Source organism: Mustela lutreola, chromosome 8 (genome assembly GCF_030435805.1).
Source record: "Mustela lutreola isolate mMusLut2 chromosome 8, mMusLut2.pri, whole genome shotgun sequence".
NCBI classification, from domain to species: domain Eukaryota; kingdom Metazoa; phylum Chordata; class Mammalia; order Carnivora; family Mustelidae; genus Mustela; species Mustela lutreola.
Window position 1 is genome coordinate 62462935 of NC_081297.1, and position 20634 is coordinate 62483568.

At 53.3% G+C, this 20634-nt stretch overlaps 1 protein-coding gene across 1 annotated transcript; it reads left to right on the forward strand.

Annotated features, from left to right (window-relative positions):
- Positions 1–6117: 6117 nt before the first annotated feature.
- Positions 6118–15809, forward strand: KRT78 (keratin 78). Its single transcript, XM_059185256.1, has 9 exons — positions 6118–8499; positions 8909–9123; positions 10092–10152; positions 10632–10727; positions 11784–11948; positions 12339–12464; positions 14815–15035; positions 15270–15304; positions 15386–15809. The coding sequence occupies exons 1-9, from the start codon at positions 8131–8133 to the stop codon at positions 15649–15651; spliced, it is 1554 nt and encodes a 517-aa protein (XP_059041239.1). The 5' UTR covers positions 6118–8130; the 3' UTR covers positions 15652–15809.
- The last annotated feature ends 4825 nt before the right edge of the window (positions 15810–20634 follow it).

The following is a 20634-nucleotide window of genomic DNA, read 5'->3' on the forward strand; positions in this document are numbered from 1 at the left end:
GGGCTCTCTGCTCAGCAGGGAGCCTGCTTCCTCCTCTCTCTCTGCTTGCCTCTCTGCCTACCTGTGATCTCTGTCTGTCAAATAAATAAATAAAATATTAAAAAAAAAAAAAAAGAAAACCATTCAGCTGATTTCACAACTTGCTGCTGGGCTGTAACAGAACAGACAGAAGTCCCTCGGGAATGGGAGCAGAAGGGTCAACCCCCCCACCCCCAGGTTACTGGCCCCAGGCCCCGGGCACAGCTCTTCAGATGGCCCTAGAAGGGATGCTTGTCAGAGGAGATGAAGGTCAGGGAGCTCATCCAGGTGACCCCCCCTACCTCACCTCCCAGTCCGGCAGCTCCTGTGGGGACTTACTTTCCCAGCGTTGTGGGAATCCTGGGAACTTTCCCCTAGAAATTGCCCCATGGGCCTTCCACCCTCTGGGGTGTTGGGAAGCTGTCCTTAGCAACGCTTTTCCCAAATATTTGCCACATCAGGAGCTGTTGTTAGCAACGGGGGCACACAACTGGCTGAACCTGATTGGGTCAGAGTGGCTACACTGCGTGCTGGGCCCTGGCTGAACAAGTCTGGACTTTTAGCTCCGGATTTCTGGTCTGAACACTTCCCTCTTCCCTTAGCCAGCCCCACTGCCTTCTCCCAGGCACCACTGGTTTGCTCCCAGAACTGTGCTCCCAGCTGCCACAGGCAGGGAGGGTCTCTTTCCCCAGAAAGGCCTCCACTGTCTTCACCTCCAGCTGGTGGCGGCATGCCAGTGTCTGCCGGGACAGACTGGGAGGGGCGTGGGTGGGTGGCACACGGTGTCCACCTTGTCCCTGCTCCGCAGTCACTGGCCATGCCCTGGCCACTTGCAACCAGCTGTGGCCGAAGTATTTATACCCCAGAAAATGGCCAGTGGTACAGAGCTGTGTTCTAGCAACCTGCAGAGTGTGCATGGTCCCACAGCTGGGCATAACTGCCCGCCCCTGAGCCCAGTGAGTCCCTTCCTGGCTTCTGGTGCTCTGCCAAGTAAGGAAACATGCACCACGCATACTGCTCCAAGGAGTCTCAATGGTGCGGCGGTGCCCCCTGGGCAGACCCCTTTCTCAGCCTGACTTGGGCTCTCACTGTCTTTGAGATCCCGGGTGCTTGCTTCCATTTCTGTGCCCGTAGCAAGAGAGACAGTAATACCCGCTTCTCAGATGGGTATGAGTAGATGAAGGATCAACCGGACCTTGGAGACAGACATTTAAATTTGGAACTCCTAGGCAAAGCTTTGTAAATCTCTGCTCTCTAAGGCCTCTATGTGGGAATGGCTCTCCCTGTGGGTTTTGGGGGCTCATTACCTGTGGAGGCAGTGGCAGGGCCCACCCTTTCTTGTTGCAATGAGCCCGTTCACCCCATCTCTGGCTGGGTGCCACCTTCCTCTGATGCCAGTGCAGGGAGAACAGGGCTACCTGTCCCAGCCCAGTGGGCAGGAAGGTGCTGGGGCAGGGAACACTGGCATGTGTTCTGTGTGGCCTGGGGCTCCACGAGGGGCCACTTTCATCTCCTCCTCCTTCTTTCCTGCCCCACAGGCTAAAAGAGATGTAGTTATAGAAATTGACCACATTGGAAAGATGCTGCTCCCTCCTTGTCCTCACTGGCTTTGGGACAGCTTCAGGCCTTCCTGCTTGGATGCAGGAAGCAGCCCCGGGTTGACCCGTGTTTCTGAGATGATGCTGTGTAGGCCCTTAGCACATGGATGAACGTTTAACATTCTAACAGCCATGTCTTACTTGAATATGAATTAGAAAAATTAGAACTAGCACACCAAGGCCATGATTTCAAGGACATTACTGCCTAGGGGCAGGAAAAGAATAAAGTAAATTGATTTTAGAAAATTATCAATGGGACACCTGGGTAGCTCCGTTGGTTAAGCGTCCAACTCTTGATTTCACCTTGGGTCATGACCACAGGGTCGTGAGATCCAGGCCCGGATCTGGCTCCGTGCTCAGCACCGAGGCTTCTAGTAACTCTCCCTTTGCTCCTCCCCCTCTTCTCTCTCTAATAAATAAATAACATCCTTAAAAAAAATAAAGTAATCTATTAAGCACATGATGATATCCACGGGTATTCCTCCACGATGGTGAGGGTCGAATGGATGAATGACTGGTGTTTGGGATGTTCTGGGTTAGAATTTGGCACGTATTTCTCAGCTGTGAAGGCCTAACTGAGGGAAAGTTCTGTGATTAGAGCAGGGATGGTCGTGGGCTGTCCGTGGTTGGGGTGGGGATGCAGGCTGAAGACAGGTGAGGGACACTTTTGTGTCCGGTTCCCCTCAAACAACGGGACAGTAACCAAGCCCTTCATTGCCCTATAAAAACCAGGAAAATGGAACAAGTGTGGGCAGCACAGCCTCACCCTGATCCCAGGAGATGACTTTCCTTTTTTCTGAGCATGCCAAGAATAAGAACACCTGCTCCTGCTTCTAGAAGGTCCTCAGGCTCCCATGGTACCCTGTACGTGGCACCTTCAACACTTTCATTGCACTTACTGTTTTTTGCATAGGTTTCCCCCTAGACTACAAGTTCCACCAAGACAGGGATTTTTATTGTCCTTTGTGTACCCTGGGCTAGCATGGTACCCTCTCTAGCACCTGGTAGTGCCTCATTGGTGTTGATAAGGATGCAGTTCGAGAAAAGAGTTTCACTTTTGGATCTGCTGTATGACCTTGGGCAAGTTGCTTTACCTATCTGGGTTTTAGGTAGTTAAGTTGTCCTTCAACACTGATATTTCCAGGTTTCTGAAAGGAGCACTGTGTGGTGATGAAGGGCAGACTGCAGTGCCCAGTGACGCAGTGACCTGTGTTGGATTTCCTGCTCTGTAGCATACTAGCTGCATGACCTGAAGGAAATTCTTTGTTCTCCCGGAACCTCGGTTCCCTTTTCTTTTCTTTTAAATTATATATTTATGTATTTATTTATTTGAGAGAGAGAGAGAGGGAGAGAACATGAGAGAGGTCAGTGGGAGAAGAAGACTCCCTGTAGAGCAGGGAGCCTGGTATGGGATTCGATCCTGAGACTCTGGGATCATGATCTGAGCTGAAAGCAGCCGCCCCACCAACTGAGCCACCCAGGTGCCCTCGGTTCCCTTTTCTATAAATTGGTGATACTAATAATACCCATTTCACAGAGTTGTTAGAATTACATGCTTAATACATGTAAAATTCTTAGAATGGGGCTGACATGTAGGCCATTTATTTGTTCTTATTTCTTTGTTGTTGGATAAAATAATTCACTGGCAGTATTATCTTAATAGTTTTATAGGTCAGACAGAGACTATCTGGGATAGTCTCTGAGATATTTGGTACATGAGATATTTGGTACATTTCTGAGGTTCTTGCGGAAAGACAGGAACATGGGGTGAGGGTACAATGGATGCAGGGGAGTGGGAGATACAGGCTTCCACTTATGGAATCCTCCACTTACGGAGTTCCACTTACGGAATGGATGAGGTCTGGGAATGAAAGGCATAGCATAGGGAATGTGGTCAATGGTAAGGTCATAGTGTTGTTGGGTGACAGATGGGAGCTACACCGGCCAGTGAGCACAGCACAGTGTATAGACTTGTCCAATCACTATGTGTGCCCTTGAAACTCATGTAACATTGTGTGTCAATTCTATTTCAGTGAAGGAATTGGATGCTGAATTAAAAAAAACAAAAAAGAGGCTCCTGGGTGGGTCATTCATTACGCGTCTGCCTTTGGCTCAGGTCATGGTCCCAGGGTCCTGGGATGGAGCCCCGCATCAGGCTGTCTGCTCAGCAGGGAGTCTGCTTCTCTTTCCCCCACTCCCCCTGCTCATGCTCTCTCTCACCCTAATAAATAAATCAATAAAATCTTAAAAAAATGGGGTCTGAAAAAGTACAACTGTGTAGATTTCCAAAGAGCTGAGCATAGGCTCCACAGGACCTAGGCTGGGAGGATGTAAATCTGTAGAGGAAGGGTCTTCTGGGGGTGGGCCACAGGAGTCTGTCCTGTCTCCTCCAAGACCACAGCAGTGGGTCAATGTTCCTCCAAAAGAGGAATCCCCCACTATACGGCAACATGCAAACTTGTGAACCGGGGCAGTCCCTTTCAGGCTTCCCCCCGCTTCTGTATTCCTATGTGTAGCCTCCCTGGGACTCTATATTCCTTCAGAGTGGGGATGGGGCCTTATCCATCGAGTATGTCCTGTATCGCTTAGTTCAGCGCTCAGCCCACAGGAGGAGTTCAATACACACACACACACACACACACACACACACACACACACACATGTGTGCGTGCGCAAACACACACACACACTCACACACGTCCATATTTCTCTAATGCATGCATGCTTCCCACCTGGAGAAGGTGGATGGAGATTTGCTAACACTTCAGAGAATAGCGTTTAGAGTCACAAGGACCTCCAGAGGTTGAAAGATGGAAGGAAACCAACAAGATGAAACTGACTGGGGATTCATGCACTCAAAAGATACTTATTGCTCACCTCCTGCCTGCCAGGCACAGATCTAAGCGCAGAGGATACACAAGGGAGCAAGGGGACCCCATGTCTGCCCTCATGGGGCTCACATTCTCCTGCAGGAAGACTGATGAGTGAAATGAGGGAGTGAAATACACGCTGTTTTAGGCAGGGCAGGCCCTAAGCTGAGAGAAAGAGATGAAGAGTGTTGGAGGAGGGATGGCCCCAGGGTTGCAATTTTGGTTTTAGCCCTGTGGGTAGCTGGGGAGGAGCATTCCTGGAAGAGGGAACAGCACGTGTAAAGGCTCCGAGGTGGGAGTGTTCCTGGCACGTTCGAGAATAAATTAGGGGGTAACCTAGGTTAGGCCTCTCTCATGTCCTATACTTTCCTCTCCTTGTTGTAATTGCAGTGAAATACTTGTCTAATGTCCTGTTCCGTGTCTCTTTCTCCACAGGACTCTGAGTTCTCTTGGTGCAGCAGCTGGGCTTGCCCTAGGCTAAATTCTTGGTTCTCAGCGCAGGTCCCGGCACATAGTGGGTGTCTGATCACATTTTGGTGAAAAGATAATGAATAAATGTGAGTAAATGGCATTTGGGTCGAAAAAGAGACTGTGCAGGGACACCTGGGTGGCTCGGTGGGTTAGTCCTCTGCCTTCGGCTCAGGGGTCCTGGGATGGAGCCCCGAGTTGAACTCTCTGCTCAGTTGGGCTCTCTCTTTCCCCTGTCTTTCTGCCTGCCTCTCTGCCTGCTTGTGGTCTCTCTGTCTGTCGAGCAAATAAATAAAATCTTCAACAACAACAACAAAAATAGACTGCACAGACAGGACAGGCTTGATGGAAAGAGGTTGGGGAATCATAGCTGCTGGCGGGGGGAGGGAGGATTTAGGGTGAGGCGGGACAGGAAGGGGTGAGGCAGGGAGGGAACGGGCTGCAGGGGAGCCATAAGAAGCCATGCCAGCCCAGCTCTTTCCCCAAGGTGGGCGCAGGTGGCCAGGGCCTGCCGAGAATGATGTGTGGCTGAGGATGGTTAACCGGGAGCCCTGAACATAGCCCGTCAGAGCCTTCCCACTGCCAGTTTTCACGTGAAGTCCTGATTCCAGCCATCGGCACTTTGGCCACTGCACGAGTGGAGATCGTTTTTTTGTGCACCTCTGTGTACCGGACAAGTCAGTCCATCAGCGGGGGTCTAGCATTCAAATCCCCAAACTGTTTCAGCCTTCTCTCCGTCACTGCGTGATTATTTATTTATGAATCATTCATTTCTTTTTAATTAAATTAGTCAATTTATTTATGTACTTATTTACTTAAAAGACCACAGAATCATCATATTTATTTATTTGAAATGTCATAGAATCGTTTTCTTTCTTTCTTCCTTCCTTCCTTCCTTCCTTCCTTTCTTTCTTTCTTCCAGTAAGCTCTCTGCCCAGCATGGGGCTCAAACTCTCTCGACCCCGAGATCAAGATTCTCACGCCCTACTGACTGAGCCAGCCAGGAGCCCCTGACTTATTTATTTATTTATTTTTAATACAAGGAAACATGTTATAGCAGCATTTGAGAACCTGGTACTTTAAGAAGTTCCCTGGGTGTGACTGTCGTGGGTAAGAATTCATTTCTGAAAACAAGTATCTATTGATGTTTGGTGTGTGTCAGACCCTGAGCTGGAGACTGTAGTGGACAAGTTATAAACAAGGGCTTAGCTGGTGGGTCTGTGGGGCAGGGGTTGGATCTGGGTTGTGGTCCTGGCTCCAGCCTGATCTGCTGGGTGGGTGGCCTCGAGCAAGTCACTCAGATTACAGGCTCAGAGGTCACCTGGTGCAATGCTTAGGTTACCCAGGGGTGCACAGTTTCAATACACTGCCTAACCCCCTATGGGGGCTCAAAGTCCTTAAGTGCAAAATGGGGCATTGGACAGATGACCTTGGAGCTTGCTCCCACTTTAATATTCTGCAACGCTACAGAGATGAGGAAGTTCCAGGCAGGTGGGTTTGGTGCCATCCCACCTATGATCTCTGTTCTCCACCCTTAATACTGGGGGGAGGGGCAGTGGAGTCCAGTCCCCAGAAATGTTTCTCAAACAGACGCATGGAAGGAAGGAAGGTTACCTGGGCTTCCTTGATGCTACGAAGTGATCCCCAGGGGCATGGTTTGGTGGTGGGCCCTCAGTGGGATCCAACCCATTTCCCAGATTTTCTTTCTAGACACTGGGGCCACTCCAGGCTGCTTCTGTCTCCTTGGTGCACTCCGGTCTCCTGTTTGGATCTTTTCTTTCTTCTTCCTCACCTGGCCCCTCAGTCCCTTGATCTCTTCTATTCTTCTGGTGGAAGGCCTGACCTCTTCTTCCTCTTGAGGCCATCTGTCATTTAGCTTTGTTCAGGGGTGTGCCATGTGGGGCTGGAAGAAGGAGGAAGGGGCTTCTAATCCTCCGGAGGGAGGGGAGGCTTGCTCACCGTTGTCTGGCCTGTGGGAGCATTGTTAGGACCAACTTCCTCATAGCATGTCTCTTGAGTGTTCATGACGTTGAGTCCCTGTTTATTCTTGCTTTGTGTTGCGTTAGTAAAGGCCCAGTCTCCTGGTTCTAAGAACTAGGTTGGGAGGCAGGGAGAAATAACCCTCCCACCATGTGAAGAAGGAATTTTAGGAATTTCTAAAAAGCAGAGCTACCACACCCTGCTTGCTAGTAGTGGGAGAGTTTCAGTGGTGGCAGCTGCACGCCTCTCCCTGAGGGTCCTGTACTGGGTGGGGGGCTCATGGACTACCAGGGGGCAGAGACAGAATCTATCCCAGGGGACATCCCAAAGTTCCTGTGTCTGCTCCCAGAACCTCAAGGCAGTTTTTGGTACTTTGATTTGTAACCGAACATAGGCAGTGCATGACCCGAGAGGAAGGGCCTGGCACTGCATGTCTGGGGAAGGAGCAGGGACACGGGCTGGGCTTGGAAACATGCCACTTGCCCAGATCCTGGATGGAGATGCCTGGTTGGAGTGGGGTGGTGCCTGGTGGATGATTGCTGGGTTGAGCAAGAGAAGGGACTTGGACACCCTGTTTTTTGGTTTCATTTCCAAATCCCAGAGTGTCTTTTAACCAACGACGACAATAACACCTTTATTAACCTTGTGGCTTCACCTAAGCTGCCCAGCGCCTTCCTTCTCTGGTTACCGTAGGTAGATTCTTTCTTGAGAAGTTTCACACTCCTCTGTCCAGCATGGAAAGCATGGATGGAAAGGGCCCTCAGGTGCTCCCCTGAACCCCCTCTCTTCTTCCCCATCCCCCCATCTCCTTCTCTGGGAAGCCTTCCTTGACTGACTCTCAGTGGTGGTTCAGGGCCATCCCTCCCTACCCCCAGCACCTGGAGTCCAGGTCTCTGGCTGCTTCCTCGTCTTTGGGACATGCCCAGATCTCCTGCTGGCCTGCGAGCTCTGAGGGCAAGGTCTGGGCTTCCTCTCCCTCGGGCTCCACACGTGTTGGGCCCCTGTCCTCCAGGCGTGTCAGAATAGGTCAGCCGGAGCCAGTGACAGACACAGTCAGGCCTAGAGCATCTTGCTCCCCAAGGCCCAGCCCAAGCACGGGAGGGGATAAAAGTCTCGTGCTGAGGCCTTGGGGCAGGAACTCACAAACCTGGATTATCCTCCGTCTGTCTGTAGCTGTGTGACCTTCCGTCTCTACCATGTCTCGCTCAACATGCCAGGCCCGGAGGGGCTTCGGTGCTCGCTCTGCCTGTTCTGCACCCCCAGGGGGCCGTGGCAGCCGGAGCAGCTTCAGCAGCAGAAGCCTCATTTCCTTTGGGGGGTGTAGAGGATCCTCTCATGGGAGGGCTTGGGGATCAGGGAGAGGACCAGGGGTATGGTTTGGGGAGGACCGTGGTGCGCCCGGGCTTTCCTTGTGCCCTCCGGGGGGCATCCGGGAAGTGACCATTGACAGAAGTTTGCTGACCCCACTGAAGATGGAGATTGACCCCCAGTTCCAGGTGGTGAGGACTCAGGAGACCCAAGAGATCAGAACCCTCAACAACCAGTTTGCTTCCTTCATTGACAAGGTGAGGGTCCACTCAGGTAAGCCCCTCTCCTTGCCTGCCTCAGAAGAACCATTCTCGATGGATTTGGGAATGGGGAGGTCTGCTCTGCTACCACTTTTTTAGTGCTTCTGCAGCAAAGAAGTCCTTCCTGGTCTAACTGCAGGCTCTCTGATTATGCGGAGCCCCTGCTCTTCTATGGTTGGGGCTCAGGAACAGAGAACAGTCATTCAGTAGTGAACCCTCCCCCGTTAGCCAATCCCCATCATTTTGATGTGTTCAGAGTCTCCTGGGAGGGCACAAGGCTGCCTCTGCTCAGGCTGGATTGGGAGGTAGAGGAAAGGTAGACTGAGGGTCTGTGAGGTTTTCCTTGCCAGATCCTGTGGCCAGGGAGTCCCCCAGGAGCCTCAGGGAGCCTCTGCTTGGGTCTCAGGTGCGCTTCCTGGAGCAGCAGAACAAGGTCCTGGAGACCAAGTGGGAGCTGCTGCAGCGGCTGGGCGTGAGTGACAGCCCCCCGGACCTGGAGTCTTTCTTTGAGGGCTACCTGGCCCGGCTCCGGTGGCAACTGGAACAGCTCCAGAGGGAGCGAAGGGCTGTGGACGCCGAGCTGAAGTCCTGCCAGGACCAGGAGGAGGAGTATAAGGCCAAGTAGGCAAACCCTGGGGTCTGGGAGGGCTTGGATCCGCAGTTGGAGGGCTTCCCCCATGCTGAGCTCCCAGAGACACAGGACGGTCCTCCCTTCTGCATCCCATTCCCTCTGATTCTCAGGGCTCCCCCAACGCCTCACCATGGTAGGTAAGGAGGCCCCCCAGTTCCTGATGCCTGGGTCTGGAGAGCCTCAGTGCCAACAGACCCAGCTCTGAGGGCCATGATTTGGGTCAGGGCTGGGAGGGGCTTCTTTAAACAATGCCTCCCTGGGTTTTTCCTCAATAAATTCCTGTTGAGCAGGCTGTGGGCTGAGGTGACTCAGATGTTCTCTGGTCCTGGTGGTGGAAGGGAATCCATTTAGTGGGACCATCCCCTAGTGTGTGGCATGATTCACAGCAGGGCTGTGTTTCCGGGTTCCCCACCTAGGTCACCTGGTGGTGTGGAGGGAGCCCTGGACCAACAGGAGGCTTGGGTTTGGCGACTGCAAGCCAGGGGTAGCTGGGCGGCCTTTTGTCTTTGCCAACCTCAGTTTCCCATCTGTAAGATGGCATGGGAGGTGGAGCGTGTCATGGAAAGAGGCCAGGAGACTTGGTTTTAGATCTGCTTGGGTGACCTAATTATTGATGACTTGGGCAAACCATGAATCTCTCTGACAAAAGCCAAAATGCCTGCTTTACTTGATGATTGTGAGCAGAGAGTGTGAAAATGTGTTGGAATGTGCCTGATAGACGTGATGGCAAGTGGCCTCATGTGGCTAAGTGAGCATGAGATGAAGGAGTGGAGATGGATGTAGCCAGGACGTGGCAATGACTTCCTGATGGGAAGGGCAGAGGGTCGGGCTGGTTATGTGTCCTGCTTGGGAGCGTCTAGGGGCAAGGGGTGCTCTTTCAGGGAGACTGTGCTCAGAGGAGGGCCATGGGCTCTGATCTCGCCGCCTCAGGCAGCATCCTTCTGTACTTATTTGACAGGTATGAGGAAGAGTCCCGCAAGCATGCCACGGCTGAGAATGACTTTGTGGTCCTAAAAAAGGTGAGGGTAGGAGTTAGCTGCTTCACTGGGACCCTGAGCCCCCACCATGCACAAAGCCCAGTCCTGGGCTGGGACTGGAGATCCTAAGGCAGGTCAGGATCCTAATGCAGCACACGATCTCACATCGCCTCCAGAGGGCCCCCAGGGAAATGGGACACCTAAGTAGACACAGGGGCCCCAGAATAAGATCTGATGGAAGGACCACAGGATGAGCTCTGGGAGTCACTATGGGAGAAGCTGGGGAGGGAGTGGAAGATGCAGAACTGGTTGAGAGTAATCAGGGAAGGCTTCCTGAAGGCGGTGTGTGTCAGTGTCAGGCAAAAGGGAGAGCAGGGTGAGGGGGGCTGGAGGAGGAATGAATGGGTCTCTGGGGACAGCCGTGGGTGAGCACTGGGCAGTGTGCAAACAGAACTCCTGAGCCAGAGTGGGAGCCACAAACAGGAGGTGGGAGGACACGGTTTTTGTCTTCCTGTCCCTAGGATGTGGATGGAGTTTTCCTGAGCAAGATGGAGCTGGAAGGCAAGCTGGCATCTCTTCGAGAGTACCTCTGCTTCTTGAGGCAACTCAATGAAGAAGTGAGGATCTACCAAGGGTTGGCGGGAGTGGGGGTGGGGCAGGGCAAGCAGGCTTCCTGGCTATAGTGGAGTGGCCAGGAGGCGACACCTGGTTAGGGTGACTTAATTCCAGTCGTTCTGTCATTTGACAAACAAATACTGAGAATGTACCATGTGCATTGGTAGGTATTGGAGATACACTAGTGAATAACCAGACAAAAATCATGATGCTTGCTTTCTGTTGGGAGAGGGACGGTCAATTATAGACCTAGTAAAGGAGTAAATTTTATAATATGTCAGAAGGTGATCAATGCTATGGAAAACAGGGACAGGAGGCTTAGGAATGTGGGGGGAGGTAGGGCAGGTGGTAATTTCAAATAGGGTGGTCAGAGTGGTCTTTATTTAGAAGATAAAGCTTGAGCAAAAATTGGAAGGAAGTGAGGAAGTTAATCAGGCAGGTAGAACCAGAGATTCCTGGCAGAGGGAGGGGCCCCCAATGGTGAGTTGGTGGTGAGTTCGTATCCTTGTGGAAGCAAGGAGGCCATGGGGCTCAGAGTAGAAGGAGGAGAGGGAGGGGCGGTGACAAGCAGTCAGAGGAATGATGGGGACCGGGTGATTTCAAGCTTGCAGGACATTTACTTTTTTTTTTTTTTTTTTTAAAGATTTTATTTATTTATTGACAGAGAGAAATCACAAGTAGATGGAGAGGCAGGCAGAGAGAGAGAGAGAGGGAAGCAGGCTCCTTGCTGAGCAGAGAGCCCGATGCGGGACTCGATCCCAGGACCCTGAAATCATGACCTGAGCCGAAGGCAGTGGCTTAACCCACTGAGCCACCCAGGCGCCCAGGACATTTATTTTTAATGTCCAAACTGCAATGGCATTAGACACCACCTCCTATAACCCTCGTTTTCATATGAGGAGACAATAGGGGACAGGACATGTCCAAACACCCAGTGGGATGAGGGCTGCCCCCTGATGGAGTTCATGGGCAGGAAGTCAGGCACCCTGCCCTACTGCCTGGGGCTTCGGGGGAAAGGGAGTGGAGGTAGGTGGACACTGAGTCAGTCTTTCTTGCAGGAACTGGGCCAGCTCCAGACCCAGGCCAGTGACATGTCTGTGGTGTTGTCCATGGACAACAACCGAGGCTTGGACTTCAGTGACATCATTGCGGAGGTCCGCGCCCGGTACGAGGAGATTGCCCAGAGCAGCAAAGCTGAGGTGGAGATGCTGTACCAGACCAAGGTGCCGGAGCTGGGTGGGAAGGATGGTGGGGGTAAGCACTGGGCAGGAAAAGGCTGGGTCTCCCTGCCCACATCCCAGATGTGGTTGTCCAACTCGGTCCCACAACCATCCCAATGGTTGTCCAAGTCGGTCCCCTTGGGGGACCAGAGCTCCGGGGCTGGGTGGCATGGCCCACTTCCCATCTCTAGTAGGGGGACAGTGCAGGGAAACCGTGCGAGACCAGCCTGGACTGTTGCAAGCTCATCCCACCGTACCCCTGCTTCAGCATTTAACCTGCATTCTGAGTGAGGGCTTGGGGAGGCACAGAACTGGGGACATGGTGTTTCTCATGGTCCTGGGGTCAGAGGTGAGGGTCCTCTTAACGCGTGGTGTCATCTCTGTCCCCATCAGTACCAGGAGCTTCAGGCATCTGCCCGGCTTCATGGGGACAGCATGAAGGAAACCAAAGTCCAGATCTCTCAGCTGCAGCAGGCGAGTCAGAGGCTGCAAAGTCAGATCGAGAACCTCAAGAAGCAGGTAAGGCTCCTGGAGCTCCCCAGGACACCTCGCTTTGGACTACTTTTGTGTCAGGGTCACTGCTGGCTTGATGTGTGGAGTTGGTAACTATCTGGAGCTTTGGATACTTCGGGTGGAGAGAGGCTCAAGCCCACTTTGGAGAAATTTGGCCTCCATCCTACGACTTCAAGCCTGTGTGCATTCTGCGTTGAACAACTCCAGGGGGCTCTGCTCACCTGTCTTCCATAGACAGACATACATCTTGCTTTTGGCTCCTTGGGGGAGAGGGTCGATCCATATTTTTGACTTATTTTCTTGTCTTTCCTTACTTTTACTCCTCCAGCTCAGAAGACACTCTAGGGTCAGGGGCTGACTTTCTGGGTCTCGTGTTGGGGAGGGTGAGAGCCAGGACAGGGTGCAGGTGAGACTGGTAGGGGGAGTGAGCGCTCCTTAGGCAGATCTTTGCACGGGTTGGAGGTGATGTTGTTGGGGCCTGTGTGGGCTAGGGTGGGGAGAGGAGGAAGGAGAATATGGCAAGAGCAGGGACGGGCTTCCTTGCTCATCCTGGAGCCCTCATGTCTAGATGTGAAGGACTGCAGACTTTTTAGCTTTCAAGTCTCTTTGCACTCACTTGCCCCAAACCCAAAAAATCGGTTTTGGGATCGGGTGGTTTCTTCAAGCATTTCAGCTTGACTCCCAGGGCGCATGCACATGGCCTGTCCGCTCCCAGGCAGGATCCTCCCAGGAAACTCTCGAAGCTCAGGTCATTCGAAGACCAGACTCAGTCTCCACCCATCCCCACCTGTTTTCCTTTGGAATGTGATGTAGGACTGAGATGAAGGTGACCCGGTCCCATTATTCAGTTGGCTGCCACAGTGTTTTTGCCCATAAATTTGCATTCCTTACTTCGGAATTCCCCGGGGTGTCTGTTAAAATGCAGATTCCTGGGCCGTTGTCAGACTAAGGGACTCAATCTCTAAGGGTAGCCCAGAAACCTACTTTCTGAGCTCAGTTCACCCAGTTGGGAGCATGCAGTCTCAGCCCAGCTGCCTGTACTTAGGAAGGCTACCACGTCCCCATAGCTGGGAGCTGCCGCAAGGTAGCTTTCTTGCGAGAATCCCTCTTGGGAATGCAATACCCCCCTTACTCTTCCTTTTCCTGCACAAACATGATGGACTAGTCTCCTTTGTGCCAGGTCCTGGCAGAGCCCTGCAGGCTGGGAGCAGTGGACCTGCTGTTGGTTTAGGGACGCAGCTCTGCCCCTCACTACCTTTCTGAATCTCTGTTTCTTCATCTGGAGAAGAGAGCCAATATTCCACATCCACAGGGCGCTTGTGTATAGAAGAGAACAGAATAATGAGACTAGAATGGGAATAGAATAATGAGAGCCCTTAGGGAATTCCTTATTTCCTGATCCTGAGGATCAGTCAGCTGGATGGCCAGGTAGATGGGGATGTTGCTCTTGCTCTCCTTCCGCGAGTTTTCTATCAGATCAGAGAGATAAGCGCAGAGAGGGTGTTTCTCAAACCCCATACTGAGGCATATGGTTCCATATGCTTTGATAATAGGACAAAGTTTTTGAAGTGAGGTTGTTCTAAAATGAACAAGGACCTTGGCAACCCTCAAGATGGTGCTTGTCGATAATGCTCCATGCATTGGGGCTGGAAGAACATTAAGGGTCCAGGGAGAGAGAAAGTGCCTTAAGGAATGGGCTAAGGGATGGGTTTCTGGGGCTGCTGCAACACAGCACCACAGACTTGGAGGCTTGACACACCAGACCACGTGTTCTGGAGGCCAGACCTATGGAATCAGGTGTTGGCAGGTGTACGCCCTCTGAAGGAGTGGGGGTTGGGCGGGGGAAGCAGGGAAATCCTTCCTTGCCTTACCTAGCCTCTGGTAGCCTGAGAATCCTTGACATTCCTTGTTTTTTGGCTGCATCACTCCATCCCTGCCTCCATGGTCACATGACATCATCACTCTGTATCTGTCTCTGTGTTCTGTCATCTTTTCTAGGGACACTACTCATGGAATTTAAGGCTCATTCTATATACAGTATGATAGTCATCTTGAGATCTTTGACGCCTTACATCTGCGAAGACCCTATTTCCAAATAGGTTCACAGTCTGAAGTTCTAGGTGGACATGACATTTTTGGGGACACTACTCAACCCACTTCAGGAGTTAAGGAAACAGAAGAGGCAATGCTTTCCCTTAGAATGTGAGGAACTGGGGGAAGGGGGATGGCCGTGGATAATTTTGAGCTCAAAAGATTGTGGTCTACCCTGGGCTTTAAGCTCTAGCCACAGTAGGTTCCTTGGGAGGCTGTGCTGGACTTGGAGCCACCTTCTGTCTCATCTCTACTCCCCTTACAGAATGCTGACCTGCAGGCCACTATTGCCGATGCCGAGCAGCGTGGGGAGCTGGCCCTCAAGGATGCTCAGTCCAAACTGGACGAGCTGGAGGCCGCCCTGAGAGCAGCCAAGCAGGACCTGGCCCGGATGCTGCGCGACTACCAGGAGCTCATGAGTACGAAGCTGGCCCTGGACGTGGAGATCGCCACCTACCGCAGGCTGCTGGAGGTTGAGGAGAGCAGGTGGGGACCTGGGAACATGGGAGAAATGGGAGCAGAAGATGGACCACCACTGAAGTGCTCTCCTTGCTGAAGGGGATTCTGAGACTTCCTAGCATTCTGAGACACCGAGGGCAACCTATCCTGCTAGGAAGGCTTTAAACTTGGGACTGTGGATTTGATCTGCTGAGAGGCTCAAATACCTGGGGGCATACTCTTTGCAGCCTTTCTGAGCATTTCCTCTTCTTTCTCTGCCAGGATGTCTGGGAGGTGCACCAGCCAGGTCAATATCTGTGAGTATCAGGGTGCTTGGGGAGAGTGGTCCCCATGGGGAACCAAGGACCATGCTGTGACCATGGTACATTTCTTGGCAGCTGTGGGCGGAGGCAGCATCGTTGTGTCTGGAGGAGCGGGCAGTGGCCTGGGGGCCACTTGTGGACTTGCAGACGGGAAAGGCAGCTTTGGGTCCAGCTGCTCCAGCATCGTGACCGGAGGCTCCAATGTCATCCTGGGCTCTGGGCAGGGTCCTGTTTGCGGCTCCTGCTCTGTATCATGCTCTAGCTCTGGCTCTAGCTCTGGCGGCCACACCATCCTGAAGAAGACAGTGGAGTCAAGTCTGAAGACTTCTGTCACTTACTGAGTGACCTTGCAGCCACTTGTTCCTTGTGCCTTCCCGAGCCCTCTCAGCACTGCTCCCACCTCCACCACCCCCCTCCCTGCACAGCCAGCTCTGTGTCCACTGCCCACAGCCTGAGCCAGCCCACAGGGGACTCTGCAAAAGTCAATAAAACCATGTTTGCCTGCTGTTCTGAGTGTGTGCCCGGTCTGGTCTGCTCCGCATAGGGGTTTGCGTTTCATTTGCCTGTTGTCTGCCCCAGGCCCAGATCCACCACGCCCTGTCCTCCAGCCAACCAGCCTCATCCTCTCCTCACCGCAGCTCTCAGGTGGAGCTGGGAAACCTCTGGTGGGCTTGGCCAGCCAAGTATTGTCCTTAGTGGGGGAGGGGAGAGGTCAGACATCCAGTGATCAGAGCCTGGGGGCCAGAACCAAGGGTCACCACCCTCATCCTCCTCACCTGCCCCTGGACCTTCATCTTTCTAGTTCTTCTGTGAAATGAAGCAGCACCCATTTCTCCCTGAGTGGGGGTGTCTTCCTTTCTCTCTCCTCTCTCCCATTGTTTCCCTCTCACAAATTTGATTGAGTGCAAAGCATTCTCGAGGCATGGTGCCAGGGCTGGGTTACGCTGGCAAGCAAGATCAACCCCATCCTGCCCTCCCAATGGGGTCAGTGTCTCTCTTTTTAAAAGAGTAAGCTCCACGCCCAGTATGGGGCTCAAACTCACAACCCTGAGCTCTGGTGGACTTGGAGGTAGGAAAGATGCCCCTGGGTTCAGTCTCTCCCATCCCTTCAGTCTGCGGGTTCTCTAGCATAATGCCTCCTACCCATGAGAGCCAGATCCTCCTTTTGTAGTTCGTGGTTACCAGTGCCAGAGGCCAGCCTTCTGTGGCTCATTCAGACAGCCTGTGTTGGGGGATGGGGATGTCTCAGGGGTCGTTTCTTTGTGTCCTGTCCCTTCTTCCAGTCCCTTCCCAGTGGTGTGCTGGCTCCACCCATATCCGGGGTAGCAAGCTGGGTCTTGTCATGTCAGCCTCCCCTCCTCTCTGAGCTTTAACCTGGCCCCTCTCCTGGACAGGGGTGCCCCCAAGCAGGTTAATAAGTCATCACTGATGCTAAGCAATAGTTTTAAATGCAGGTTCCAAGGGCGTTTAAAGGGGAGGCTGGAGGGCAGAGATGAAGGTTCCCTGTGGCACTGTGCAGCTTCTCTGTCACTCCTTCTGACAATTCAGCTCTGCATCAGGCTTGCATCTCACCCAGCAAAAGAGAAGCAGTGTTGCTGCCCAGCCCACTCCTCCCCAAAGGCAATTTGTGGAATGTCTATTACTGTTTAGGAATAGCCAATGGGCATCTCACCCCTCATCCCAATCAGGTCGTCAGAGGGCTTCTTCCAGGCCTCCACTCTGCTCCCTGGATGTCTTCCATTTCCTCCATCTCACTGATGTTTTAGTAGCTCTTCCAGCTTGTTCCCTGGTAAAATAACTGTACTCCAGGCTGAAGATAACCGCTCATTCCTGTTCCTCCTTCTTCTCACATGTGCACCAGATTTTTCTCCTCTTGGAAACCTTCCCTAATTCCCCAAGTCTGAATGTGCCAGGTCCTTTCTCTCCCTGGCACAGTTTGGCTACACCTGTTGTTGTCCTTGTCTGGTTCTGGTCTGGGATCCAGCTTTCCTATTAGTCTGGGACCAATGGGCAGGTTGGTCTCCTGCACCCAGGATGGGGATCAGTGGCTCAGCTGATGCAGGGGGGAAGTTTGATGAGCTCTTGGGGCTGGAATTCTGCGCACCCCTTACCTCTTGGCTCTCACCCCATCACTGGGCCTGTCTGAACATGAGGCTGGAAACTTCTTCCCTCTTCTGCAGGAAGCTCTTTGGAAGCCAGGAGCATGGGCATCAGGGCCAGTTGCTAGGTGGGTGAAGAGGGTCACTTTCTCCACCCCACCCCTACCCCAGCTACCCATCAGCTCCTGCACTTGTTCTTCCCGTCTTCTCCCTCCTACGTGGCTCAACTCCAAAATCCATGGTCTAGGCCATAGGAGTTTATGTCATCCCTCCCTCATGTCCACCCTGCAATCAGCTTTAAGTGGAGGTTAGCCTTTTTCTCAGACTCAAGGATCTCTCCACCAGAAGTATCTGAGAAGGAGACTTTTTAGCTTTCTGTAAGGGACACATGAACTGGAAAGCCTATGGCCCAGGAACCAGGATTCCTGGGCTTGTATCCCAGCTCTGCCACTTACCAATAGTGTGACTTTGACCAAGCTATGTAACCCCTCCAGTGTTCTCATCTGTGAGGAGAGATAATAATGCTGACCTCACAGGGCTGTGTGGGCATGCTGCCATTCAGGATCCCAGCAAGAGACAAAATTCACCCAAGAAAGTTCACTTACATGGGCTTTCATGCCAGGAGCTCCTATGGAGGTGTGGGCGTGGCTGAGGGAATGCAGAAAGGATGGAGGGGCCCTGAGGTCGGCAGAGCTGGAGGGGCCAAACTCAGTTTGTCCAGGGCTGAGCTGTTTTCCAGGACGTGGGCCTTCCCGTGGAAACAGGGAGAACCAGGATGAGGAGGTCACCTGTGTAGAGCTGAAAGACAAGATGAAGAAGTGAGTGACAGATGGAAGAAGCTGTAATCATGGAGGACCGCAGGGAGGAAGCCAGGGAGAAATGCCTGCCCTTCCTTCTACCCTCCCAGATCTCCTGTCGCTGCCCCCCCCCGCCCCAGCCTTGGCAGACCAGTGAAGCCAGAAAGCAAGGGAGCAGCCTACAGGGGTCTAGGAGGAGGGTGACTGATCTGGGGTGGGAAGGAGGCAGACGGAGCTCAACCAGCGTGGACATGAGATGCATTCCCGCACCGAACGTGTCGGCCCTGTCATGAGTGTTGAGTAAAGACTGACTGTAATAGTCATCACAGTTGGCTTAGGAAGTCCTACCCCTGTAGGAGGGTGCCCAAGGGCAGCAACTCTTGTCTTCACCTCTTATCTTTGCTATGACCCCGTATCCAGCCTGACCTCAGGTGGGTGCTGTTGGGGGCTCTGCAGTCACCATTAGTCATCTTGCCTTGTCCCTCCCACAGCCTGATATCCCCTCGGTGCTTGTGTCCTACCGTGGGGGGACTGGGGGTGGGGGGCTAGGCAGGTGAAATTCTCCAGACACAGAAGCCCTTGGTTGAAGCAGCAGTGGAGGGGAGGAAACTGCTCCTCTTTAGCCACAGAAAGAAGGTCTGAACTTGGGTGTCCTGCCTGAAAGCAGAGAGGGCCTGAGGAGGCACTGTGTCTCCTCCCACCCCTGCTTTGTCTGGGCTGGGACCCCGGAGCCCCTGCCTGGCTGCGAGGGAGCCTGTTTCCAAGAAGGAACTCCCAGAGTGAGCCCTGGCAACCTGTGCCACTGTCTGTCACCAGCTTGCCCACAAAGCCTGGCAGAGAGTGCCAGGTCAACATGTGGGGCTGTGGAATGTGTGGAGCCGACTCTATTCCCACCTCCCTGGCCGCCCTGACTCAGAGGGCTGACATCACTCTCTTCCCCAGAAGTCCCACTCCTGACTGTCTCCCCTTCCCACACACCAGCAGGGAGCGATAAGGGAGGCTGAGAAAGCCATCACAGCCTCAGGGACAGGAGACAAAGGTCAGTGGGAAGTGACGCTTAGTCCCAGCTCTGTCCTGGGATCGCAGGCCAATGTTTTTTGAAAGGACTTCCCCTTTCATAAAGGCAGAGGAGGCCCAGAGAGGTTGCGAACAGCCCAAGGACACACAGTTCTGTGGGGATACACCTCCCAGCCTGGCTTGCCCCAATACCTTGTATCCCAGCTCCCAGCAGAAGGGAGGATCTGCTCTTGGGCATTAAGGGACTAATTCTGTGAGTGCCCCTCACCCCATTCCTCATGGGCGTTAGGTTCGACTTCTGTAGCAACTGGGAGCCACTTACAGTCTCTCATAGTGGCCCTGGAAAAGAGTCCTGCAGCCTCTTCTATGCCCAGAGGGGGTTTGCTCTCCACCTGCCTTCCTCAGACCTTGGGAGTGGGCCACTGTCCTCTCCTTCAGGACCCTGGGGCCACAAGTGGCCGGAGTTCCCGCTTGGGCTCTGGCCAACGCGGAAGGAATGTGACAAGTGCTGTTGCTGCTCCTTCCCATGTGTGAGTCTTTCACCTCTCTGGGCCCATTCTCCAGTTTTCCAGCTGAAAGCTCGAGTGAGCAAGGAAGGCCAATCTCCAAAGTCATGACTGCAACACTCCCTCAGTCCTAACATCTGATTAACATCTGACATCTCCATGTCTTCCTTTGGGGCTGTGTGGGTCCCAGGAGCCTGAGGTCAGAGGTGGGGGCACAGAGGGGACTGTGTGAAGTGATTGAGGAGCTCCTGGCCCTTATGAACCAAGCACCAGGCTCCTTGGGGACTGGGAAGATGGGAATGTTGGGGTGCTCCCTGGGGCTCTTGGGGTCTTTGTTGAACACATTCTTCTTAGACCTATACTTATATCTAATCAGAATGGGATGTGTCCTCCACCCACCTCCTCCAGAGTGGCTGGGCCCTTCTAGGGGTGTCTACTGTGGGACAGAGGGCTTGTGGGGGGCGGTTCAGGTGACAGTCCAAGTGCTCTCTTTCTCTTCAGTCCCTCAGCAAAACGTGCTTCGCCCCATGCATCTCCCTGGCCTCGGGGCAAAGCCTGAGGTGCCCAGGCCTTTCCATTTCCTCCTCTAGTGGTCCAGCCCCATGGTTGGGCCGACACCCTCTTCCTGTCCTTATACTCACTTTGCTTGGCATGGGGTCTCTGCCCCGCAGACAATCTGGCAGTGGATGACGGAAGAACAGACTGCCCCCAGCCCACTCTGTCACCTGTGTCCCCCACCCTGGACCTGTCGGGCGGCGATGAGGCCGTGGGCTGGGAGGGTGGGACTGGAGCAGGCCTGGGCACCCTCTCCACAGCCCGTTGCCCAACCCTCCCTTCCCTTACCACCTGTACAGCCCTGGGCCCTGGGGCCTTGGCTTGCGACAGGGGCCTGGGCCAAATCCCAT

Bases quoted from the DNA above. Each gene is read 5' to 3' on its own strand.
- KRT78 (XM_059185256.1), top strand. From the start codon at position 8,131: ATGTCTCGCTCAACATGCCAGGCCCGGAGGGGCTTCGGTGCTCGCTCT. The intron at 10,153-10,631 runs GTGAGGGTAGGA...TCCTGTCCCTAG, and splicing joins ACTTTGTGGTCCTAAAAAAG to GATGTGGATGGAGTTTTCCT. The intron at 12,465-14,814 runs GTAAGGCTCCTG...CTCCCCTTACAG, and splicing joins TCGAGAACCTCAAGAAGCAG to AATGCTGACCTGCAGGCCAC.